The sequence below is a fragment of the Bos javanicus genome, chromosome 28 (genome assembly GCF_032452875.1).
Source record: "Bos javanicus breed banteng chromosome 28, ARS-OSU_banteng_1.0, whole genome shotgun sequence".
Classification (NCBI taxonomy): domain Eukaryota; kingdom Metazoa; phylum Chordata; class Mammalia; order Artiodactyla; family Bovidae; genus Bos; species Bos javanicus.
The window spans coordinates 44,150,147-44,177,935 of NC_083895.1; the positions used below are offsets into that span (position 1 = coordinate 44,150,147).

The 27,789-nt window shown below is 40.9% G+C and overlaps 1 protein-coding gene across 4 annotated transcripts in view; it reads right to left on the bottom strand.

Moving 5' to 3' along the window:
- FRMPD2 (FERM and PDZ domain containing 2) overlaps window positions 1–27,789 on the bottom strand; it is a 103,142-nt gene that overhangs the window by 64,846 nt on the left and 10,507 nt on the right. For 3 of the 4 annotated variants that reach the window (XM_061405620.1, XM_061405616.1, XM_061405617.1), the window contains exons 1-2: window positions 3,046–3,187; window positions 1,275–1,432 (exon numbers count right to left, since the gene is read on the bottom strand). In XM_061405620.1, coding sequence (XP_061261604.1) covers window positions 1,275–1,432; window positions 3,046–3,187 — 300 coding nt within the window. Of the gene's footprint in view, window positions 1–1,274; window positions 1,433–3,045; window positions 3,188–27,789 lie in introns of those variants that run through there. The other variant, XM_061405618.1, reaches the window with a different exon arrangement.

A 27,789-nucleotide genomic window follows, 5' to 3' on the forward strand; every position in this document is an offset into this window, starting at 1 on the left:
TCATTTCTGTTATTCCATGGTCCTGTAAATGAAATATAATCTATTTTCATGTGTGGCAGACATTGTTGGCTGCCTAGCCTAACAACCATCTGCAACTCCTTTAAATATTGCTGCATCTTACTCTAGAGACTAAAAGTCTCAGTGACCATGACACTCATTTTTTGTGAAAGACATGAAGTAGGGGAATTCTGAAAAAGTTTGTTCTTTACTGTCAACAGGAACATGTGCATCTGGTCCCATTCTTTCCCCCCTTGTTTCTGTCTTGAACACTGATGTGATACATGGAATCGTGGCAGCCACCATGTGACCATGAGGCAACAAGCATAAAGCCAAATAGTCAACAGCGAAGGAGGATAGAATGAAAATATACAGCTTTAGTAAATGATGACATTCACTAAAGCTGATGACCAATCTCTTGACTTCTTGTTACATAAATAACTCATCTGTGGTTCCAGCCACTATATTTTAGGCTTTTTTGTTTCTTGTAGCCAAAACTGTCTCTACATGACAATCTATGACTCAGCCTGATTAAGAAGCATCATATGTTGTCAGAAAGCAGCATGGTATAACATCTCCATGGAAAAACAAAAATCACCACTGATTTGACATCCAGAAATAATCGATGCAGACATTTATTTTTAGAACCTTGGGTATGTGTGTGTGTGTGTGTATACACAACTAAGATCACATACATGTAAATATATATACATATAATATAAATTATAATACATATAGTTAATTACTTTTCAAGTCATTAAGCTTCTACAGTTTCATTGTAATGCTGTCTTGTTTCATCTCCTCTCTCACTGGACATTTAGTTTGTTTCCAGTTTATCCCTAATGTCAACAATACAGATAAACATTGGTGCAGCTACATCAATCTTTACTCAAGCCTTGGGATACATTCTATTTGAGGATTTGTTGGGTCCTTTTAGGGTTCCTGCTACCTGCTGCAAGACCACTTACCTATAGTTCTTCCAGCACTTCCTTTTGAGTATTTATAATAAGCTGATTGATTAGGTAATACTACCCCCGCTTTACAGATATAGAACCTGGGGCTCAGAGAAGTTGACTTGTTCTCACCTAAGAGCTAATAAATTACTGGCAAGACAGCCTGGGAATTTTTAAAAAATCATTTAAAATTCATTAAAACATTTGTTAAATCCATTCTGCTTCAGTACTCCTTGGGGCTGAGCTGGGAGCTGGGGATGACCTGGGACCAGGCCCTTCCCAGAGGACAGGCCCAAGATGCTGCAGAGACAACATGTGCCTTACCTGAGATGCACCAAGCTGCTCATCATTGCTCTGTCCCTGTAGCAGTTCAGGGGCCTTGAAAGGAGCTGCCTCTATATGGGAAACATGGTCTTGGAAGGAAAGACTTCCGGTCGCAGAAAGCAAGACTGACCAGGGGCAGACCACATAGTTCGAGGAATCTGAAACCAAGGCAGTGATGGGGCTGTAGAGACAGGGCCACCATCTGGAGCACCATCTGTGGGAGTGTGCCCAGCAGGTGTCTTCCAAAACCCTCTCTGAGATGAACTGTAAGCAAGACCCAGGGAGTGGAAGGAATTCAACCCTGACACGTGCAGGCACAGGAGCATGTGTCACAAAATGTGGCTGCAGCAGTGGCTGGGAAACTAGTAAGCACATCCAAGTTCACAGGTGGCCCAAGAGTCTCAAGGCAAAAGGTAAAGAGCGATCAAATCGACTTGGAAATTAGCACAAGTCTTATTTCTCTGGAGTCAATTTAGAAACCAAGGCAGCTGGTCTTCTGAACATACTCTAGCTGTTCATTAAAGCCTCCAGGGCAGGGAAGAGGAGTGAAGACTAGGAGGAAGACGTAGCGGTAAGTACAGGTGCACAGCCTCCCTTCATACAGCACAGCCAGGGTCCTCACCCTGATTGCGTATGTGTGATCTCCCACATGGGGAAACTCCACCGCGGGCTGGCAGGAGTGTGAGCACTGAGTGTTAACACTCAAGTGTTTGTCCCAGTTATCAGTTCAGTGCCTGGAAACTGCAAATCCACGTTTCAATACCTGCTCTCTCCTTTGACTGCAAGAGTTCTCGCTTTCACTGCGAGAGTAATGTACAGCTTTCTCAGTAGAGGGCGCTGGAGAGACATTAAGGGAGGCGGGCTCTCCTGCTGTTTCTTTGGGGTTAGCGGCGTGTGCATGAAGAATGACGCTCTGCTCCTGCACACGCCCTGGACTCTGGGTCCCTAGGCCACCCCTCGGCCTGACCTTGTGAAGTGATCGCTTCGCAACCCTATCTCCAGAGACAGCAGGTTCCGGGCCTCCTGCAGGCATTAGCTCCTGGAGCTGTGGCTCATCTCTGCCTGCCCACATCCGGGGGGTCACCCTGCCCCCGTAGGCGATGCCTGTACCGTGAGTGTCCCGTGGCTGCAGACACCCATAGCCAGGTAGAGCAGAGAACTTCTCCATCATCGTGGTCTGCAAGCACAGCTCCTCCAGCAGATCTGAACCCCAACTTGGAGAGGGGGCTTCCCTTCAAAGTCTGTCCCTCACTGGGTATGCCCTCAGTCCTAGGAGACCATGTCAATCTTTCTCATATCTGACGGTTACTCCTCTATCTTAGTTTAACAATTTTTCATATTAACCTCCCCTGTTTAGACCACTGAGTGTGTGGGTTCTATCTACTAACGGTTGCAGCATCTGGCAGGGGATGATGTGGGAATGCCAGCCATCCCGGTGATTGCCCCCTGCCTCCTGTCTCTGATTCTGCCCAGGCTGCCCAGGTATTGGGAGAGCCCCATAGAGCTCCCAGCCTCTCTCTCCCTAAACACCATGTCTGGAAAGGCTACCGTACCAAGGCAAAAAGACTTTCTTCCAACTCTGTGTCATTCCATGGATCCAAGAGACAGGGCAGCCCTCCCAGAGCAGCTTCATGGGAGTGGGGTAGGGGTGTCCCGTGCCTGCTCAGTCTAATCAGCCTGTCACCTAGGACTGATGACACACCAGTAAGCTGTGTGGGAAGCTTCACATTCAACTCCCTGTGACTCAGCTGCCCCAGACACACTCTCTTACCATCACAAAGGTCCTCCAGGAGCCGCTCAGTTGCCAGGGACAGGAGGGACCAGATGTCCTCCTCAGATAGAGCTTCACCCCGGACCTGGAGGGCACTGGCCAGAGTCACAGAGGCCGGGCTCATACCTGCAAAGACACACATGTGGCAGAGCCCTGGCATCGTCCAGGAGCTTATGTGACCATGCCAGCCTGTGCGGAGTCCAGCCCCTCTGCAGCACAGCCCCATGTTTTGCCACGTGTCCCCAGGGCTGGGCTCAGGGCCAGGCACACAGGAGAAGCTAAAGAAATGTTCACTGGGAGGCTGGCTGGCTTTGGCGGGTTCTCAGTGAATGAGCACTTCAGTAAATAAATAAACTCCCAATTAAGGGTTAAGTCAATAAATGAATGAATGAACAAACCATGAGAATGGCTCCCGCTGAGCTGGGCATGCGCTGTCACAGAGAGCTTCCTGCTGGGGACTGTCTCTCGCCTGCTCCCCTCTCTGTCTGGGAAAGTGGGTTAAAAACCTTTTTTGCCTCCAGTACGTGATTCATGTCTGCTCCTCACTGGCTGCCACATGCAGAGTTGGATTTGGCTCCAGCAGCAGCCCTGTCTCTAACGATCACTAGCACCTGCCCAAAGGGCGAGAATCACTAGAAAGAATACTAAGCCCTGTGTTTTGAAAAGGTGCAGACTCACAAGAAGGCACGGGCCTGATTTGCTGGAGGAGGAGGTAAGGAAGGAGGCTCTCCTCTTCCCTCTCTCCTTAAATATACTCCTTTAAAGCTGACATTTAAATGTCTGTCCCCCTGACAAAGCTGCCACCCACTAATCTCCAACGTGGAGAGCCCCAGGTGCCGTGGCAGTGGGAAGAGGCCAGGCAGGCTTTCCCTAATCCATTTACGTCACTGATCTCCTCCACAGCTGAGCTCGGAGGGCGGATGTGCAGAGTTGGGGGTGGGGTGGGGAGCACATTATTGCCCCGCCATCCCTCTATCCAACATGCTAATCCAAGCTCTCCACTTGCCAGCTGCTCAGCTCTCTACATATGCCTCTAAGACCAGCCTCCTGCAGCCTCAGGAAGAGAGATGGTTTCCCAGAAGAAAGTCTGGCTTGTCCATCTATCTATCCCCTGGGGCGAGAAGGGCATTGCAGCGGGACCTAGACGCTTTCTGTACGTGATGTTATTTATCACAAGGAATCTGTGAAGAGGAACTGTTGATCCCATTTACAGGCAGGAAAACAATCCAAGGGAACCCAAGAAAAAAATGATGGAATCAAAGCTGAAGTCCAGGCCCTCTCTTGTCTTTCTTTTCTTTTTTCTTCCTCCGACTTCTTTCACACTTTTCTTAGGACTCATGGACTAGGCATTCCCACTGTGCCACATTTTTCTAAATCTTTATAACCACAATGAAAGGCTGCTTAGTAAAGGAAAACCAATGGGACAAGATATTGATTCTCAAATAGGAAACGAGACCTCTGAATATCAAAATCAAATATCTCACACAAATATCAAATATGGTTTTTTCAAGTTATTTTATGACTAGAAGAAAATTGCATTAAATGTATAGAAAGGCTGCAGTCATTAATTAATACCATCTTTTCAATATGGTAATTGAATGGAGGAAGGGCAGACTTTTCAACAAATAGTACTGGATCCATCATGAAAAAAACTCACACATTATACAAAAATTAACACTAAGTGGATTATAGATTAATGTAGAACATCAAACTGTATTTTTTAGAAAAAATACAGATAATATTTGGATCTAGGACTAGGCAATGGGCTCTTAGACTTGATACCAAAAGCACAAGCAATGAAAGAAGAAATTGATACATTGGACCTCATCAAAATTCAAAGCTTTTGCCCTCAGAACAGTGCTGTTAAGAGAATGAAAAGACAAGCTAAAGACTGGGTGGAAATATTTGAAATACGTGTGAGGTGGTGAATGTCGCCATGTCTGCTTTTTCACTAGATATATCCTGTGGCAAAATTCTAATATCACCTTTTGAATAGCTGCAATTGAGCAGAAGAACAATATTTTGCCCATCACAGGTTTTTGTTCAGGGTTTTAAAATAAGGAGGCTGAAAGTGGGGAATTAGTGATTATTGCACATAATGTAGATGACACTTTCCAACCCACGTGAATAGGAGGAGCTAAATATATATGCTGTGTGTATCCACATTTGCAATTTACTACAAACCAAGCAGAGACAAATGAAAAATGCACACACTATGCAAAAGAGGGTAAGACAGGGACTTTCCTGGTCGTCTGATAGTTGAGAATCCGCCTTCCAATGGAGGGGATGTGGGTTCAGTCCCTGGCCAGGGAACCATGATCCCATATGCCACAGAGCAACTAAGCTCATGCTGCAACTAGCAAAGACCCAGTGCAGCCAAAATAAAAGTAAATACATTAAAAAAAAATTAAACGGGGGTAGGATAGTGCCTAGCACAAATAGGCACTATATGCATAAGTATTAACTTTTAGGATCATTACTGGGTAGCACCAACCCAATATTCATAGGGAATTAATACACTGTATGGAAATATTATAAAAGTTATTATAGTTATAGATGTTCTTAGATCCTAACAATTCTATATTAAACAAACCAACACATTGAAATTTTCCAATGTGTTAGCTGGCTGTCCCAATAGCCAGCTAAGAGGGTTTAGGCATCGTTGAATGAGATTTCTGCTCCTATTTTAATTTTGGAGCTTCCCTGACAGCTCAGTTGGTAAAGAATCCACTTGCAATGCAGGAGACCCCGGTTCGATTCCTGGGTCAGGAAGATCCACTGGAGAAGGGATAGGCTACCCATTCTGGTATTCTTGGACTTCCCTCGTGGCTCAGCTGGTAAAGAATCTACCTGCAATGTGGGAGACCTGGGTTAGCTCCCTGGGTTGGGAAGATCCCCTGGAAAAGGGAAAGGCTACCCACTCCAGTATTCTGGCCTGGAGAATTCCATGGATGGAAATGTATTTACCATCCTGTCTGAAAGTAAATTTGTTCACGTGGTAGGTTTGCCCTAAAAATTCATATGTTGTGTCTCCCGCAGAAGGAACACAGCACCCGCTATAGTCTTACAAAGGGCTTAAACCTGAGTCGGGTCAGGTCTCTGTATCTGACTGCCATCTTATGACCTTTAGAGGGTAAAGAAGATATTGAGCTACACAGAGAGTATGCCATCACAAAATCCATACTTGGGAAGCTGGGTCAGTCAAACTATCTGGGTTCTTCAGTAAATAAATTATGTAAAAAAGAAGGAAAAAAATAAGGGAGAGAGGAAGGGAGAAAAAGAAAGGAGAAGATGAGGTAATGGAGTGGCAAAGTTAAAAACCTCCACAACCCCTCTCCTCCATAAAAGCAGTGAAGAAACACGCAGCCTCGTAGACACTGTGAGGGTCAAAGCATAGTTGTAAGCTCTTTCAAAGCCCCATAACCAGAGAGTTGTCATTATCTGACCTGTCTGACAGTTCTTTGGAAAGCCCCTCTCATGATGTTTGCTTTTACTTAACCCAATTCAGAGTTTGCCCCATGCAAGCAGACTTTTCCCAGGGGACATTTCTCAAAACGAGTCAACAACAATTGTTTAACGTTGTACCTGCTGGAGGTAGCAATAACAGTTGGGCAAACAGCAAGCTAATTAAAAAAAGTCTTGAAGAAACTGGGAAGACTTCTCTGACATTTCAATGGCTAAGAATCCACGCTTTCACCAAACGGGGTGTGGGTTCCATCCCTGATCAGGGAACTAAGATCCTGCATGCCATGCCGTGCCACCAAAAAAAAAAAAAAAAAAAAATTCTAAAACTGGGAAATGCAGTGACCTTATTTATCTTTGAAAAGCTGCAAAATATCCTTAGAGGCTAAAGGTCACATGTGTAGATAGGGCTGTGTACATGGCCAAGGTTGTAAAACATGAAAAGGCCCTAAACACTCACCTCTGGCTGACCATGAGACTCTGAGCAAGTCTAAAGTGAGCTAAGGCAGAGTGTCTATGCCTGACTGAGTGTTGAAGGCACGTTCTCACATCAAACAAAGCCCTTCAGTGAAGACTGGGAGAATTGTTGGTTACGAGCCCTTAGAGAAATCCTTGTCCAGTCATTAGGTACCCTCTAAATTAACTGAGTGGAGACTTCAGCGGCCACACAGAACAAAGAGTAGAGACTTAGAAAGTTAATTCAGGAAAGTAAATAAGCTAAACGGCATACGGGCTATGAAACAGTCATCGTCAGCCTTTCGCCAGCATGCTGTGATGCCTCTGGGCTTTTCTCCAAGTCTTTCTAAGTGGTCTGGTGGGCGAGTCCATGCTACTGCTGTGTCATGGACTAAAGAGGGGGCTGTTAACTGCAAAAAGGATGGAGGGATCCAGCCATACAGATAAGCCTAGGCCCGCTGTCAGTGGGGATGCTTGGAGAAAGTGTCTAGCCAATAAGCATGCCCTTATGGGGAAGTTCCATGGCTGCACCCTCATCTCTCAAGCAGCTTGCTGAATCTCACCTCCACTGCCTCTGTATCCACTCCATTCTCTGAAGACTTCTGTGGTCATGTAATAACCTAAAAGTCTCTTTTTCCACCTGAAACCCCATTGCCCATTCAGAAGTCTCCTAGGGCTCCCTTCCATAAGTTCTCATGCTGTAATGCATCTCTCCTGCCGCCTTCCAGCAGCCTCACACTGGGTCTAGCTTGGCACAGAAGCGCCATCCATGACTTTGCTCTTTAGTGCTTCTTCTGCCCCCTCACATGGGTGGCGGCAGCCCTGAGCTTCATCTGTGATGTTGTTCCCACACCCTTGCCTCAGCCATCCCTTTACTTAACAAATATTTATATATTATAAGCCCTGGCAACAAATAGAATAGTAGGTCCGATAGAACATCCTACCCTCGTGAGGCTTATATCCTAGGGAGGACGGGGTTGGGTGGAGGGAGCAGTCAATGAATAAGTAAACAGATAAAATTATTCCACAGAGAGAAGACTAGACAGAACAAATAGACAAGGGGATGCTCTACAGCATGCCTGTGGTGTGGGGACACCTGCTGTTCAGTCACTCAGTCGTGTCCAATTCTTTGTGACCCCGTACATGGCAGCAATCCAGGCTTCCCTGTCCTTCACCATCTCTCTGAACTTGCTCAAACTCGTGTCCATCGAATCGGTGATGCCATCCAACCATCTCATCCTCTGTTGTCCACTTCTCCTCCTGTCTTCAATCTTTCCCGGCATCAGGGTCTTTTCTAATGAGTCAGCTCTTAGCATCAGGTGGCCAAAGTATTGGAGCTTCAGCTTTAGCATCAGTCCTTCCAATGAATAGTCAGGGCTGATTTCCTTTAGGATGGACTGGTTTGATTTCCTTGCTGTCCAAGGGACTCTCAAAAGTCTTTTCCAACACCACAGTTCAAAATTGTCAGTATTTATTTAACAGCTTGCAGCAGAAATGCAACCCAAGCTGCTGAGTATGGAGCGGAACTGAGGGAGTGACAGTGCCTGGGGGCTAGAGTGTAACACCTTATCTTCTTGAAGCCCCCACGCAGAGATGGCTTTTCTCAAGGGCAAGGCTCACATCTGCCTCCCACCCCCTCAGGAAGAATCATGTCCGAGTTACCTAGACAGCTGCTGAGTGACAGTCACCAGTGCCAGCTGGCGGATCAAGGCAGCTTCCTGAAGGTGTGCCTTGCTCATTTGTTGCCATGATATTTTACAGTGTTTATAAAGTGCTGGCTTCTAAGGAACTAAGGATCTCTACTAATCGTAATCACAGACTGACCGTGTAATGGCTTTTGAGCTATGGGATTTTAATCATGTTCCAGTATCCTGGGTTCATTTCCCTCCCCTCCCTCACCCTCTGCCAAGGCACCAATGATGATCTCTGGCCTTGAAACATGTGTAGTTGGTATCATTCACAACCCTCTGTGATGCCCTAGAAGACACCCCTGTATTGGGACAGAACTTGGACCAAGGTGTCTGGAGTTTCAAAAACTACAGCCTAGGAATAGAGGGCATAAATGTGGAAGTGAGGGCAGCAGAGGAGACCTGTCCAGTGGGGACAAAGCACAGCCTCTGGTCTCACGGGGACAAGCCAGTGGGGGAATACACCCTCCAGGAAACTCTCCTTGTTACTTCAGATTCCTGGTTCCCCCTAACTTCCTCAGCATTCTTTCTCCTTCTCACTGTCCCTGAAATGCTGTCCTTTATGACTCTATCTCAGATCCTCTAATAGTTTCCTGTGGCTGTAATGATAAGTTACTACAAACTTGGTGGTCTGTAGAAATTATTATCTCAGAGAAACCAGTTTCATGGGGCTAATACCAGTGTGGGCAGGGCCACACTCCCCCTAGAGGCTCTCAGGGAGAATCTGCTCCTTGTCTCTTCCGGTGTCTGTGGCTGCCAGCATTCTTTGGCTTGTGGCCACATCACCCCAGTCTCTGTCTCTGTAGTCACCTCACCATCTCCTCTTCTGTCTGTTTTGAATTTCCCTTTGCTTGACTCTTAAAAGGACATATGGGATTAGGGTCCACCTGGATAATCCAGAAAAATCTTCCCATCTCAACACCCTTCAACTTCATCACATCTGCAGAGTCTTTTTGCCTTGTAAGGTAATATTCACAGGTTCCACAGACCAGGATGTGGATAATTGGGGGATTGTGGGTGGAGGCAAGCATTATTCAGCCTACTATAGGTTTTTTCATGCAACACTTTCTATCTGTTGGCTAAAAACAGGCTTGAGTTCGGGGAGGTTGAATCCCCAGCCAGGATATTGTGCTATGTGAGCTTGGGCACAGAGCACATGTGTGGCTTCGCTGAGCCTCAGTTTTGTCATCGGGGTAACAGGGTTAATCATGGCAGCTCCCTCATGCAACTGTTGGGGAGATTCTACCAAAGTGCTCTGTATGCAAAAAGTGCTGAACCCATCTTATTTCCCTTCTCTTTTCATCTCTGCTCCAACCACCCAGAGAGGAATTTTAAGCATCAGGGCTGCTGAGCAGCTTCCAACTATGAGAGTTTTAAGCTATGGTGTTAATTGTTTCCATCTGTCTGCCAGGATTGAGGCACTATAAACTTCCCATTTTCAACCTTCACAAAAAAGCCTAAAATATCTCAGTGTCCCCAAAATGACACCCCAGGGAGGGACCAGAGAAGGATGCAGGGCTCCCAAAGAATCAAAGCTTTCAGAATGATCCTTATTTCTCTCCTCCCCTTGTTCCATGTGTCTCCCTTCATTCCTCTTCCTTTGAATGCTCATTAAAAACTATCTACCTGCATTCAGGCCAAAATCTGAGCAAAACTTTACAGAAGGCAAATGCCAGCTTCCCCTTCAGGAGGAAAAGACAGATTCTGCTTCATCTGGGCTCTGTTTAAAGAGGTAAAGGTCAGGGTTCTTAACCTTCCAGAAGTCTCCGAAAGTGAGCTAACCTGACCTCACAGACCCTGGCCTCCTCCCTGATCTAAATACTGGCTGCAGCACCCATGCAGTATGACCATGAATACGTTGATTCTCAAAATCTTGTTCCCCTTATCCATGAAAGGAAGGTGATGCTTCCCACCTTACAAGGTGGCTGTGAGAAACAGAACAAACAAGTGGAAAAAGCCATCCAGCAGGTGGCCTACCTTTTCCAGCGCTCCGAGGTAGAGTCTTGCCTTTCTAGACAAGAGAATGGATATCGATGTCCAGAAAAACTTCCAGAGCGTTTTACAGTAGTGGTACACCCATCTTCCACTTTACATACCATTTCCCCAGTATCTGCCACATTCACATGTTATCTGTCTTAATGAGACAAGTGTTTGGGTTTTGGTTTTGTGTTTTTTAACTTCATAATGTTTGTTTTATACTCCCTTCCCTGTTGGCTCAGATGGTAAAGAATCTGCCTGCAATGCAGGAGACCCCGGTTCGTTCCCTAGGTCAGGAAGATGGAGAAGGGCATGGCAACCCACTCCGGTATTCCTGCCTAGAGAATTCCATGGACAGAGGAGCCTGGTGGGCTATAGTCCATTGGGTCACAAAGACTCAGACATGACTAAACGACTAACACTTTTGTTCTCCAGGAAATCTTTCCAACCCAGGAATCAAATCCTATTTCCTGCATTGCAGGGAGATTCTTGTACCGTCTGAGCCATCATGGAAGCCCCGTTTTAGAAAGAAAATGTATAATATACTTAAAAGAAGTGAAACATTAGTATTATTGGACATAGAAGGTAATTATAACTAATTTTTTAAATCATTGAATGCTTGCTAGATAATATTGCCTTCCAAATTCTCTGAGCCCAAGGCTTGATCTTTCACGGTAAAAGGAGCAGTTTGTTCAGGAAATGAGAAAGGCCTTTCATTCTGAACAGACTCTCTTCTTGACAGAATCTGAAGAATCACAGTGAAATGTCAAAAACGTAATTCAACGTTAGTAACGCACCTTGTGCTCCACCTCTGCTCCTTGCTCCTGTGTATCCTTTGGACCCTCGGTTACCCTTTTATACAGCCTCAGGGCCAGTTATGATGCAATCTGTACTCAGAGGACACCAATTTTAAACACTTAAATCTGAGAAGATTTAGATACTTAAATCACCTTCTCAGTGTTGGTATTCTGCCAGTTGCTGAGTACACCTATTCCGATTACGTATTTCGAAACTGGGTAAAGACGCACAGGATGCATTAGGGCACCACGTCCACCAAACACTCTCACAGCAACAGCCAGATTAGTACTGACTGAGCAGCTGGGTAATACAGCCAGCCAAGTTGACACATCATAGAGTAACCATACACCCATGATTAACATATTGTGTGCTGTGCTTAGTCCTTCAGTCACGTCCACAACTTTGTGACCCCATGGACAGAGGAGCCTGGCAGGCTACAGTCCATAGAGATTCTCCAAGCAAGAATATTGTAGTGGGTTGCCATACCCTCCTTCAGGGGATCTTCCCAACTCAGGGATCCTACCCAAGTCTCCTGCATTGCAGGTGGATTCTTTAACATCAGAGCCACCAGGGAAGGCAGATCAACATATTAAATACTCCTAAAAAGTTAACTCTGTTTTCAAAATTAGTTAAGTAAATTCCTTTGAACATTTGAACTGCATTTTAAACTTTAATACTTTTAATTACGCCAAAGTAAATTTATAAACGTATCAGTCCAAGTCTTATATATATACATATATATATATATATATATCTCCTATAAATGTAATGAATGTAGGTAGAATATCAAATAAAACAAGTTTTCTTAAACATTTCATATTTTTTTGCTGCTGATGCAATTGATATTATGTTTATAATTTCAAATTCTAGTCATCAAAGAGCAGTTGACAATTTTTAAATTGTGTCTCCCTTAAATTTCCACATGTAAACACCATATATAAACTTAACTAGTTACATTCGTATAATTTCATATTAAACCAAGGTTGTTGAGTGTTCTCTTATACATCATATTTTCTTAGATATTTCAAATATCTTAAATATATAAATATATTTCTTCATGATTACAAGGCGTATCCCTAACACAACATTACAAATATTAGTGCTCTTTGTCTTTCCAAACGTTTTTTTACTTCCCCAGTGAAGGCTGCTAGGTCTAAATATTTAATTTATGTATGAGTTATAGACAGAACACGTGTCGAGTTTTCGCAGAATAACTGGCTGAACTTTTAGCTTTGGGGCTTTTTTATTCTACAACACAACCTCTTAAAACTGGAAGTGAACACTTTATCATGGTGTTTGTTGCATCAGTTGGATTCCTCACTGGCTCATTCTGACTCTTATTAAGTGCTTTATCATCCAAGTTACACCATTAAAACACTATGCTATCTTTATAAAGCTTTCTTATCTATCTCCTGTATCTACTTTATCAACCACTTCTCCACAGTGTTTTAACTTCCTACAGGTGGCTGAGAATACTCACAGCCCACCCCTGTCCTAACAGGCCTGTGCTTCTCAGGACACATCACTGCCATGCAAAGTGAAAGCAAAGAGAATGAGAAGACCCCACGTGACCACAGTCAGGCCGTGTTTGAACTCAGCCCTTATGGCACTTCGGCAGTTTTTTTGGAAAGTGCCTTCTTCTATTTATTTGGAAATTGTTTACATTCTATGACAATTTCACAGCATATGAAAGAAAATTTGGCTTTGGTGGACTCTCTCTCATAATCAGCTCACTGAATAGAAGAAGAAAGCTCAAGACTAGAGTTTCTGTCCACAGAAATGCAGTGCCTTTAATAGTCACAGTTACATATTCCAAAGAAAGGACAAATCGTGCTATGATAAGTAAGTGGTTGTATTAACACCATTCCTCTGCCCTCGGCACCTCCCTGTGAGCATTGCCTTCCTGGCTGAGAGCTCGATGTAGCTGAACAGGAAAGAGGGTCAATGACAATAACTTACTCTTGTCCTCCAGACCACAGATTAACAATAATAATAAAGACTACACATATCAACCCTGTAGCAAGAATTATAAACAGACATGCACACATAAATATTTACCAATAAGTAACTACTCACATGTATTGGGTGCATGGTCAGTTGCATCTAACTCTTTGCAACCCCATGGACTGTAGCCTGCCAGGCTCTACTGTCTATATTTTCCAGGCAAAAATACTGGAGTGGGTTGCCATTTCCTTCTCTGGGGGATCTTCCCAACCCAGGGATCAAACCCACGTCTCCTGCATCTCTTGCATTGGCAGGCAGATTCTTTACCACTGAACCACCTGGGAAGCCCTATACATATATGTTCATGCATTTATAATTTCATTTAACCCACCTAGAAACCCCCTATAAGGTAGTTATTAATATCAACATTTTTTCCTATTAGGAATCCAAAGCTCAGAACTGAAGTAACATGCTTAAATGCTCACAGTTGGTACATGAAAAAAAAAAAAATTTAAATCAGGTCATTGAAGTCTAGTTAATGATATGCATGTTGAAGTGTTTAATGTCTGCAACTTTCTTCAAAATGCATCAAAAAATAAGAAGAATTAATGGATTATAGAAGGAAGATTGGAGAAGGCAATGGCAACCCACTCCAGTACTCTTGCTTGGAAAATCCCATGGACGGAGGGGCCTGATGGGATGCAGTCCATGGGGTCGCTAGGAGTCGGACACGACTGAGCGACTTTACTTTATTTTTTCTTTTTTTTTTTCATGCATTGGAGAAGGAAATGGCAACCCACTCCAGTGTTCTTGCCTGGAGAATCCCAGGGATAGGGGAGCCTGGTGGGCTGCCATCTATGGGGTCACACAGAGTCGGACATGACTGAAGCAACTTAGCAGCAGCAGCAGCAGCAGCAGAAGGAAGATTAAAGGACTATCCAATATCAAACCAACCCCCCACCAAAATAACTGAAAATACTGGTTAAAGGTTAAAATATATTTGAAGACATCAAAGAACTAATGGTACAATAAGGACTTGAGAATGGCAAAAATTAAAAATAATTCCCAGAATTGGTGAGAATGTTGGTTTACTGGAAGCTGGTACAATCACATTAGAATATTTATTTTAATGATCTACTAAATAAATACATGAGCTATGACCTTCTGATACTTATCTGAAATATATGTGTGTGTACCAAATGGTGTGTACAAGCACGTCCATGGCAGCACTATTTATAATAACCCCAAATGGAAACTATAGAGTTAGCCATCAACTATACAGTGGGTCAAATGTCACCTCTAACAATAAAATACTAGGCAGCAAAGAAAATAAACTATTTCTATAGCATACACCATGGAGAAGGAAATGGCAGCCCACTCCAGTGTTCCTGCCTGGAGAATCCCATGGACAGAGGAGCCTGGTGGGCTATAGTCCATGGGGTCGCAAAGAGTCAGATACAATTAAAGCAACTTAGCATCATAGCATACAACAACATGGATAAGTATCATAGATATATTTAAAGGAAATAATCTGAGTGAAAAATAATACAAGATTCTATTTACATAAAGTTCACAAAGTAGTCTAAGTGTTAGAAGTCAAAATTATGGTTATTTTTAGGGAGACGAGCATACTGACTTGAAAGAAAAACAAAGGAAGGGGGAATCCTGAAGTACTGTTAATGTCCCCTGCTGATCAGGATGGTGGTTACATGTGTGTGCTTAGAGTACGTTATGTTTTAATTAAAAGTTATTAATTTCCAATATTCTGGGAGGTGGGTCATAGAGGATCCTGCTGTGATGTATGTCAGAGAGTGTTTTGCCCATGTTCTCCTCTAGGAGTTTTATAGTTTCTGGTCTTACATTTAGATCTTTAATCCATTTTGAGTTTATTTTTGTGTATGGTGTTAGAAAGCGTTCTAGTTTCAATCTTTTGCAAGTGGTTGTCCAGTTTTCCCAGCACCACTTGTTAAAGAGATTGTCTTTAATCCATTGTATATTCTTGTCTCCTTTGTCAAAGATAAGTTGTCCATAGGTGCGTGGATTTATCTCTGGGCTTTCTATTTTGTTCCATTGATCTATATTTCTGTCTTTGTGCTAGTACCATACTGTCTTGATAACTGTGGCTTTGTAGTAGAGCCTGAAGTCAGGCAGGTTGATTCCTCCAGTTCCATTCTTCTTTCTCAAGATTGCTTTGGCTATTCAAGGTTTTTTGTATTTCCATACAAATTGTGAAATTATTTGTTCTAGCTCTGTGAAGAATACCGTTGGTAGCTTGATAGGGATTGCATTGAATCTATAGATTGCTTTGGGTAGTATACTCATTTTCACTATATTGATTCTTCCAATCCATGAACATGGTATATTTCTCCATCTATTAGTGTCCTTTTTGATTTCTTTCACCAGTGTTTTATAGTTTTCTATATATAGGTCTTTAGTTTCTTTAGGTAGATATATTCCTAAGTATTTTATTCTTTTTGTTGCAATGGTGAATGGAATTGTTTCCTTAATTTCTATTTCTATTTTCTCCTTATTAGTGTATAGGAATGCAAGGCATTTCTGTGTGTTGATTTTATATCCTGCAACTTTACTATATTCATTAATTAGTTCTAGTAATTTTCTGGTGGAGTCTTTAGGGTTTTCTATGTAGAGGATCCTGTCATCTACAAACAGTGAGAGTTTTACTTCTTTTCCAATTTGGATTCCTTTTATTTCTTTTTCTGCTCTGATTGCTGTGGCCAAAACTTCCAAAACTATGTTGGATAGTAATGGTGAAAGTGGGCACCCTTGTCTTGTTCCTGACTTTAGAGGAAATGCTTTCAATTTTTCACCATTGAGGATAATGTTTGCTGTGGGTTTGTCATATATGGCTTTTATTATGTTGAGGTATGTTCCTTCTATTCCTGCTTTCTGGAGAGTTTTTATCATAAATGGATGTTGAATTTTGTCAAAGGCTTTCTCTGCATCTATTGAGATAATCATATGGCTTTTATTTTTCAATTTGTTAATGTGGTGTATTACATTGATTGATTTGTGGATATTGAAGAATCCTTGCATCCCTGGTATAAAGCCCATTTGGTCATGGTGTATGATCTTTTTAATGTGTTGTTGAATTCTGATTGCTATAATTTTGTTAAGGATTTTTGCATCTATGTTCATCAGTCATACTGGCCTGTAGTTTTCTTTTTTTGTGGCATCTTTGTCAGGTTTTGGTATTAGGGTATAGAATGAGTTTGGAAGTTTACCTTCCTCTGCAATTTTCTGGAAGAGTTTGAGTAGGATAGGTGTTAGCTCTTCTCTAAATTTTTGGTAGAATTCAGCTGTGAAGCCATCTGGACCTGGGCTTTTGTTTGCTGGAAGATTTCTGCTTACAGTTTCAATTTCCGTGCTTGTGATGGGTCTGTTAAGATTTTCTATTTCTTCCTGGTCCAGTTTTGGAAAGTTGTACTTTACTAAGAATTTGTCCATTTCTTCCACGTTGTCCATTTTATTGGCATATAATTGCTGATAGTAGTCTCTTATGATCCTTTGTATTTCTGTGTTGTCTGTTGTGATCTCTCCATTTTCATTTCTAATTTTACTGATTTGATTTTTCTCCCTTTGTTTCTTGATGAGTCTGGCTAATGGTTTGTCAATTTTATTTATCCTTTCAAAGAACCAGCTTTTGGCTTTGTTGATTTTTGCTATAGTCTCTTTTGTTTCTTTTGCATTTATTTCTGCCCTAATTTTTAAGATTTCTTTCCTTCTACTAACCCTGGGGTTCTTCATTTCTTCCTTTTCTAGTTGCTTTAGGTGTAGAGTTAGGTTATTTATTTGACTTTTTTCTTGTTTCTTTAGGTATGCCTGTATTGCTATGAACTTTCCCCTTAGGACTGCTTTTACTGTGTCCCACAGGTTTTGAGTTGTTGTGTTTTCATTTTCATTCATTTCTATGAAAATTTTGATTTATTTTCGCAGCACTGTTTATAATAGCCAGGACATGGAAGCAACCTAGATGTCCATCAGCAGATGAATGGATAAGAAAGCTGTGGTACATATACACAATGGAGTATTACTCAGCCATTAAAAAGAATACATTTGAATCAGTTCTAATGAGGTGGATGAAACTGGAGCCTATTATACAGAGTGAAGTAAGCCAGAAAGAAAAACACCAATACAGTATACTAATGCATATATATGGAATTTAGAAAGATGGTAACAATAACCCTGTATACAAGACAGCAAAAGAGACACTGATGTACAGAAGAGTCTTTTGGACTCTGTGGGAGAGGGAGAGGGTGGGATGATTTGGGGGAATGGCATTGAAACATGTATAATGTCATATATGAAATGAGTCGCCAGTCCAGGTTTGATGCACGATACTGGATGCTTGGGGCTGGTGCACTGGGATGACCCAGAGGGATGGTATGGGGAGGGAGGAGGGAGGAGGGAGGAGGGTTCAGGATGGGGAACACATATATACCTGTGGTGGATTCATGTTGATATATGGCAAAACCAGTATAATATTGTAAACTTAAAAAATAAAATTAAATTAAAAAAAAAGTTATCTATAACAAAAAAAAAAAAAAGTATTTTTAAACCATCCAACATGTTACATTTGCAAGAAAACTGACCTAGTGGACAATAATAAAACACTTGGGTATGGCTCCTACTAAAATAAATAAATAAATAAAATAAAAGTTATTAAAATATCAGGAGAATTTTAAATCTAGCATTATTGTTTCATTCATTCAGTCCATGAACATTGATTACTTGCCAGTTACATGAAAGACACTGGGGATATAGCAAATTCCTTTCTTCATGAAGTTTATGTTCTAGTGAGGAAGAAGGAAGAAAAATTAAATAAATGACTAAAGAAACAACAAACTATAAAAATAGAGTTTGGTAAGTGTTCTGCAAAGATAAAAACATGAATGAGAGTAAACAGCTAGCTTTTTTAGAGAGAGATTTCTCTAAGGAGGTAATATTCAAACTGAGGTCTGAACAACAATAAAGAAGTTAGCCTTGCAAAGATGGCAGAGGAGAATTGCTGACGGAAAACCTCATGGCAGTAATGAATTGGAACTGTTGAGGAGGGGGTTATAATGTCTTAATACAACCTTACTAAAAATTTCTGTTGAAATCATGATAATGTTAATGGTGCTTAATGAAAGACTTCAAATAAACAAATTGTTGACCCAGTGTTTGAAATCTCGAGGTTAGAAAGATAAGGGAGGAGATAAGTGATTTGCCTATGAGGTATTCCAAAATTTAAGTTGAATTTATATTTATGCTATAGCTTATTAAAAGGGAAGTTCTGAATAAGTACTTATTTGCTTTTATAGTTAGTCTATAATCTCTGTGACTTCTAACCTTGAAACTGTGTATGCTTGGAAATTAAATCACAGTTGTTTGAAGGTTTGCCATAGAGAAGCATGTTTGTTTCACCCAAAAATAACAACAGTGTTTGCAATAGGAAGTTAGGTATGTCCAGTCCTGTAATAACTGATTCACTATAGTGAATAACTAATTCACTGAGACCTCTTTACACTCTCTGTATATCTATTAAAAATACATAGCCAAAGATGCTCTTAAAGGTAAAAATGTATATTAAAGCATTTGTCTTTGTGAAATTTAGGAATTTATTTGCTTTTATAGTTAGTCTATAATCTCTATGACTTCTAACCTTGAAACTAAGTGTGCTTGGAAATGTCTTTGTGAAATTTTGGAAATAATACAAGAGATTTTTGAAATGGACTTTAAAATATTATGCAATACCTTATTCCTTCACAGGTCTCTAAGATGTGTGTGGGTGGTATTTCCAAGACCACACCTAGGTTCCATGCTTCAGGAGGAGGATTCAAAGACTCTGCATATAGTCCTCATCATGTTATTATTTAACGCAGAGAAAAAATACAAAGCAAAATTAGTGAAAACAAAAGGTAGATAAGGCAAATCCTGGGGGGGAAGGCACAAAATTTCCAGAGTCCTTTTCCAGCTGTTAGAAAAGATGTGCTCGCCAACAATGAGTTGTAATGACATGAGTGAAATATAGTCAACCACGGAAGCTCATCACCCAAGGTTTTCACCGGGGAATGATCCCATATGCACCCTCTGCCTAGTATGTACCAAAATTCCAGAGTCCCAGAAGGAAAGCATGTTCTCGGCACAAATCATATTGTTTGCACCATCTAAGCACAGATAACCACTCTGATCAGTTAGGGTGGTGGAGACTTTCCTGAAAACTAAATTCCCAGACATCAGTTAAGGGCTAAACTTATAAGCAGCCTTTTCAAAGAATAGCAATCAGTCGTGCTTGTTTTTTGTGTACATGAGGCTAATCTGGCTAGTGTACGACAGAGGCAAGACTGAGGAGGTAAACAAGTCACATCACAGAGGAGTGTTCAGGCCATGCTAAGGCATTTGGAATTTTTCCAAATAAAATGGTAAATTAATGAGGAGTACATCTGTCAGAGATCATCCAGGATAACAAAAAATTAGGTTTCTCTAAAGGAAAAAAGTTAATACAAAAAATTGACTGTATAAGTAATTGAAGAGCTAGAAAGTCCAGAGGGTGGTTAGGAAAACGTCCAGCACAGAGAGTTGCAAATATGACCAACATAATAGAATTCATACTTTTGAAAGATCACAGTAGCTGCAGGGTATGTGGTACAATTGGAAGGCTCCAGCATTTTTCAAGTGTAAGTTCCAGAAGGGAATGGAAGGAGAAGAGAGGAGGACTATTTGAAGAAATAAATGAATTGCTGAAGATTCTCCAGAGTTTAAGAAATATGAGTCCTTAGACACAAATGGATAAATCAAAATAAAATCACACCTAGACACATTGCAGCAGCACTATAGAACATCAAAGACAAAGTCTCTATGTTATCAGATATAAAGGTAGATCATTTATAAAGCAATTATACTCACCCTAGAAATTATCTTAACAGTAGCATATAAAGCTAAAAAAAAAAAACTTTAGGGTACTCATCTCAAAAATAGAAATCCAATCAATAGTTTCCAAATAACAGAGGATTATAAAAAAAAATACAAAAAAGTTTATCAATCCAACAGAAAGCAGAAAAAGGAAAAAACAGGATAAATAATGATAAATAAATAAAACACAAAATAGGGCCAAATACATCAGTAATACATCAGAAATCAGTACATGTAAAAAGGTCAAATGTACCTACTAAAAGGCTGGTGCATTTACTCTGTTTAGCAAAAAACACCATTAAAGAGTAAAATGATAATTCAGAGGGGGAGGTGATATCTAGAATACATATATCAAAAAAAGCAATTTTATCCAGAATGTATTTTTAAAACTATCACAAATCAGTTTTTAAAAAACAGACCAAATAGAAAAAAAAAGGACAAAACTTAAGCAAGCAGATCACAAAAGAGGATACACAAAAATGGCCAATAAACATATTAAAAAATGCTCAACTTTATCAATCATCAGAGAATTACAATTCACAATGAGATACCACTATACAAGTGTCAGAAAAACTAAATGAAAAAGACATAAAGTACCAAGGGTTGATGAAGATATAGAAGAACTAGGACTCGCATACCTCATTGGCAGAGATATAAATTAGTGCTGAGTGCTCAGTTGCTAAGTTGTGTCTGACTCTTTATAACTCCATGGACTGTAGCCCTCTGGCTAGGCTCCGCTGTCCATGCGGTTTCCCAGGCAAGAATACTGGAGTGGGTTGCCATTTCTTTCTCCAGGGGATCTTCCCAATTCAGGGACTTAACCCACATCTCCTGTATTGGCAGGCAGGTTTTTTACCGCTGAGCCACCAGGGAAGCCCCATAAATTAGTACAACAATGAAAAAAAACTATCTGGCAGGGTCCACAAAAGCTACATATCCATGAAGTCAAATTTCTACTCTTCATATATACATGTCCGAAAGGCATGCAGTGAATGGACATAGCAACAGTATTCACAGTACCACCGAACTGGAAACTACTCAAATGCCTATAAGCAATAGGATAGACAAATCTTAGTGTATACACCACATAATAAAATACTCAACGGCAAAGAGACTAACAAACTACAACTAAACGTACCTGATAAATAGAATGGTGAGCAAAATAAGCCATGCACAAGAGTACATTATCTGAGTCAATCTACAGTCATTTAAAAAGAGGGGTAAGGGGAGGTCAGTTATCAGTTAGAGTGGTGGAGACTTTCCTGGAAACTAAATTCCCAGAAACCAGCCAAGGGCTAAACTTGTAAGCAGGCTTTTCAAAGAATAGCAATCAGTCATGCTTGTTGTCTTTTGTGTACAGAGGCTAATTTGGCTAATGTGCGATGTAGGAGAGGTAGAACGGAACAAGATGAGGTTGAGGAGATAAACAGAGTTCATGTCCTAGAGGAATGCTCAGGCCATGGAAAGGCATTTGGAGTTTTTCCAAATAAAATGGTAAATTAATGAAGAATACATCTGTCAGAATTCATTCAGGATAACAAAAAACCATGAGAGGTCAGGATAGAGGTTACCTGGGATAGGGATCATGTTGGAAGAGGCACAAGGAAGGGTTCTGGTAATGGTGCATTTATCGATCTGCGTGTTGGTTACTCGAGTATGCTCAGTTTGTGAAAATGCATCAAGATGAGCACTTACGATTTTTGTACTTTATATATCTTTAATATCAAAAAGAAGCTCTTCTAAAACCTGAGTTTATCAGAGTAGAGGAAAAAGAAAACTCTGCTAAAATTGTTTAAAGGAAGCTATCTAAAATAGAAAAGTGGACAAGATAGAATTAAGCATAGTAGTTGTATGGAAGCACCAACCACAATAAAGCCATTAATAGCATAGCAACATTAATAAAGGACAGAAGTCAAAGTTTTGTCAAACTTATGACCAAGAAAATCCTTAAAAAAATACCAATCATGAACTTAAATGTACCAAAAATACAACCAGAAAATCTAAAAAGAAAATATTGACAACATTATGCAGAGAAATTTAGAAATTGACAGTCATAGGAAGAGATAATAACATTTTTCTTAGAAATTTGTTAAGATAAAATAATAAAAATATTGAAGATAAACAATAACATGAACATATTTCTTCTAATACACTCCAATCAACAAACACATCTCTATTATAAAAATAACATGATTGGCAGATCGGGGAAATAAAGTCAATGTTATATGGAAATAAGATTGAAAAACCCTTCACTAGTCTTTTTCCTAGAGAAATTTCACACCAGCAAGTAATAACAAACGACATGAAGTAAAAGAACGGAATTCAGCAAGCTGATAGGCTACCGAGCTCCTATCCCCACTCATTTCCTGTGCTTCATCTTCATTCACCGCGCTCTTTTACTCTGCTTCGGAAGTATTCTGTCTCAAAGTTCTCTCTGATCTTCGGGCAACATTAGCCAAATGTTGAACGCCAAACATTAAGCATGCAAAGTGGTTTGAAAGTGTCACAGAACCATGCTGTGACATATTTATTCTGGCAAGTGTAAGAGAAGACAAGTTTTAACAATAAAAAAAAGCATGAAATTCTAAATCATTTTTAAAAATTAAAGAACATAGGACATCCCTTGAGCTACTGAGTCAAGGGCATTAACATGCTTGCGCACAATTAGAGACAGTGTGAAAATAAAAGAAAGTTACCTAGCTGGAACAATTGATTGTTTTTCGCTCAAACAAAAATCTAAATGAAGATGAGAAGAATAATAAAGGCAATGGAGAGACCAAGGATCAAACGCACATGTCATCAAGGGAAAACTCCACAATTAAAGAAAAATCCTCAGCAACATATAAAGACCTTTTCATTAAAGCTAAAATATTGCAAGTATATTATCCTCTAAGTTCACAGTGGCTGATTTAGTGGCTTCACACCTGGTATGTTCTCCACAATGCTAGGCTCCCTGGTGAAGCTGAAAGTGCAAAATAAGGAGCTGCAGAGACTTTTTACTTAGTATTAAAACAAAGAATAGTTGTATTATAAAACCCCTTTGAATAAAACAGTGTGGTATTCACATATGAACAGAGTAACAAAATATAAAATAAACCAAGTTGAATAAGAAAATTTACTCATTTAAACCAATGAGGAAAGATGCACTGACTAATGAACTGAGTTCAGTCACTCAGTCGTGTCTGACTCTTTGCGACCCCATGAACCACAGCACACCAGGCCTCCCTCCATCACCAACTCCCGGAGTTCACCCAAACTCATGTCCATCGAGTCGCTGATGCCATCCAACCATCTCATTCTCTGTCGTCCCCTTCTCCTCCTGCCTTCAATCTTTCCCAACATCAAAGTATTTTCCAATGAGTCAGCTCTTTGCATCAGGTTGCCAAAATATTGGAGTTTCAGCTTCAACATCAATCCTTTCAATGAACACCCAGGACTGATCTCCTTTAGGATGGACGGTTGGATCTCCTTGCAGTCCAAGGGACTCTCAAGAGTCTTCTTCAACACCACAGTTCAAAAGCATCAATTCTTCTGCACTCAGCTTTCTTTATAGTCCAATTAACTGACTATTCAGTGGCTAATTAATAATATTAGGATAATAGTTGTTCATTTGGCAAAAATAAATTCAGATTCATACTTCATATCACACACGATATTTAAAATTAATTAAAGTACTAAGTATTATATATCTATATAGGAAAGAGAAAGAAAAGAGGGGAAGAAAGGGAGAGATTTAGGATATAATAATACTGAATTTATAAATGAAATGGTGAAAATCTTCTTTCTTAAACAAGATAAAAAATTCAAAATCCATGAAACACGAGTGATATATTGGACTACATTTTAAAAAAAATCAAGGTCTGGTATGGCATTTACATGAATTAAGTCTTAAAATATGCAACAGGCAGTCTTCCAGTTTCTGCTTCAGCATGTGACGAGCTTGGAAGTCATCACTCCCATTCTCACAATAAGAAAAAAAAGTGTCTGGAATCAGTACCAGGAAGGGAAACAGACTATAACTGACATGCTGCATAGGTTTAGGGTAGACTAGCTATCTTGACAGTTAAAAATTCTGCAGAGCCCCATCTTAGAGGAACCTCACATTTTGTGAGTTTTATCTCCAGGAGTCCCACCAGATTCTCGTGGGGAATATGAGAAAATCCTCTTATGCTTTCCAGCAGGAGAAGGAAAAACGTAACCATTTAAAAAGAGGCCAAAAGCGTCCTGATCTCCTCCTCAAGGAAAACTACTTTACGAGTCTAACCAAGATAAGGGAAGGGAAATACCCAAATCCAGTGCCTCCAGCCTGCCTGTCTCACCACAGGGGAGAAGGAAGCTAAGAAGAGTGTGTGAAGGTCAGAGCCCAATGGAGCAACAAAGTTACGGAGATTGAGACCTAATCACAGGATTATGGAACATAACTTGTCTTCTGCGCTTCACCACGTGGACTTCCCAGCTGGAATTAGTGGTAAAGAATCTGCCTGCCAATGCAGGAGGCACAGGAGATGTGGGTTCGATCTGTGGGTCAAGAAGATAACCCTGGAGTAGGAAGTGGCAACCCACTCCAGTATTCTTGCTTGGAAAATTCCATGGACAGAGGAGCTTAGCAGGCTACAGTCTATGGGGTCGCAAAGAGTCAGACATGACTGAGCAACTACCATTACACTTCACCACCACATCAACAGGACTCCTGTATAAAAACTGAAGGTGACAGCAAAAGGCTTGTATTTAAGAAGTCATTTTTAGAGAAACCCAAAACAACTGGGGAAAGAAAAGCAAAGATACTAGAAGTTGAAGCCTTAGACACCTATGGCTACACCAAATGGTAAAAACAATGTAAATCCCGGCCAGATTAACGTAAGTGCTCACACTAAGAGCCTGTGTATCTCAGTTCCTATTACTCAATACATAATGTCTGGGTTTCAACAAAAAATCGCCAAGTCATATATAAAAGCAAGAAAAAAATCAGTCTAAAGAAATCAAGCAAGTGATAGAACCAGGCTCAGGTAAGATGGAGCTCTTGAAATTACCATACCAGGAAGTACATAGTATTATAATGAAAGAGTCAATATTCCAAGAAGACATGACCATCCTTAATACGTACGTACTTCACAAGGGAGCATTCAGAATGATATTAGAATGGCCAATATCCAGAAGACTAACAGCACCAAACGCTGACAAAGATGTGGAGGAACAGAAACTCTCATTCATTGCTGATGGGAATGCAAATGGTACAACCACTTTGAAAGACAGTTTGGGGATTTCTTACAAAACGAAACATACTCTTACTATGTGACCAGCAAGTACTTATCCAAAGGAGTTGAAAACCTATGTCAATATAAAAACCAGCACACGAATATTTATGATAGCTTAATTTATTATTGCTAAAACCTGGAAGCAACCAAGATGTCCTTCAGTAGGTGAGTAGGTAAATAAACCATGGTACTTCCAGACACTGGAGTTTTATTCAGGGCTAAGGACAAGTGGGAATACCAGACCACCTGACCTGCCTCCTGAGAAACCTGTATGCAGGTCAGGAAGCAACAGTTAGAACTGGACATGGGACAACAGACTGGTTCCAAATAGGAAAAGGAGTACGTCAAGGCTGTATACTGTCACCCTGCTTATTTAACTTATATGCAGAGTACATCATGAGAAACACTGGGCTGGAAGAAACACAAGCTGGAATCAAGATTGCTGGAAGAAATATCAATAACCTCAGATATGCAGATGACACCACCCTTATGGGAGAAAGTGAAGAGGAACTAAAAAGCCTCTTGATGAAAGTGAAAGTGGAGAGTGAAAAAGTTGGCTTAAAGCTCCACATTCAGAAAACGAAGATCATGGCATCCGGTCCCATCACTTCATGGGAAATAGATGGAGAAACAGTGGAAACAGTGTCAGACTTTATTTTTTTGTGCTCCAAAATCACTGCAGATGGTGATTGCAGCCATGAAATTAAAAGATGTTTACTCCTTGGAAGGAAAGTTATGACCAACCTAGATAGCATATTCAAAAGCAGAAACATTACTTTGCTAACAAAGGTCCGTCTAGTCAAGGCTATGGTTTTTCCTGTGGTCATGTATGGATGTGAGAGTTGGACTGTGAAGAAGGCTGAGCCCCGAAGAATTGATGCTTTTGAACTGTGGTGTTGGAGAAGACTCTTGAGAGTCCCTTGAACTGCAAGGAGATCCAACCAGTCCATCTGAAGGAGATCAGCCCTGGGATTTCTTTGGAAGGACTGATGCTAAAGCTGAAACTCCAGTACTTTGGCCACCTCATGCGAAGAGTTGACTCATTGGAAAAGACTCTGATGCTGGGAGGGATTGGGGGCAGGAGGAGAAGGGGACGACAGAGGATGAGATGGCTGGATGGCATCACTGACTCAATGGACTTGAGTCTGGGTGAACTCTGGGAGTTGGTGATGGACAGGGAGGCCTGGTATGCTGCGATTCATGGGGTCGCAAAGAATCGGACACGACTGAGTGACTGAACTGAACTGAACTGAAAGAGAAGTGAGCTATCAAACCATTAAAATATGTGGAAGAAACAAATGCATATTGCTCAACTAAGTGGAAAAAAATCTGAAGAGGTTACATACAGTGTTATTCCAATTACATGACATTCTGGAAAAGGCAAAACAATGGAGACAGAAAACTACCAGTGGTTGCCAAGGATTAGGGAGGAGGGTGGGATGAACAGGTGGAACAAAGATGTTGTTTAGGGTCGTGAAACTATTCTGTATGACATTGTCGTGGTGGATGCATGTCATTTTACATCTGTTCAAGTCTATGGAACATGTAACACCAAGTGACTCCTAATGTATACTATGGATTTTGGGTGATGATAAGTCAGTGAATATTCACTGGTTGTTACAAATCTACCACGCTGGTGGGGAATGTTGATAATGGGGAAGCCTATGCATGAGTGGCTTCCCTGGTGGCTCAGCTGGTAAAGAATCCACATGCAATGCAGGAGACCTGGGTTCGATCCCTGGGTCGGAACATACCCTGGAGAAGGGAAAGGCTAACCACTCCAGTATTCCGGCCTGGAGAATTCCATCGACTGTATAGTCCATGGGGTCTCAAAGAGTTGGACACGACTGAGCAACTTTCACTTCTTGCATGCCCAACAATGGGCCCCACAGAGGGGAATTCAAGATCGAGAAAAGCAGGCTACTGACTTTAGATAGTTAAGATGCAAATCAAAGGAATAATTTCAAGGAGCCCAGATGAAGAGGTATCTTGCATCTTCACATACATAGGTGCAGGGAAAATCTCTATATCTTCTCTCAGTTTTATGTGAACCTAAAATTTCTCTAGAATATAAAGTCTATTTTTTCAGTTTTATTTATTTATTTTACTTTACAATATTGTATTGGTTTTGCCATACATTGACATGGATCCGCCAGTTTAATGGGCAACAGACAAGAAGAGACACTTTAAGAAGTAGATACATACACAATGAATAAGCACATGGAAAGATCACCAGTTCAACATCATTGGCC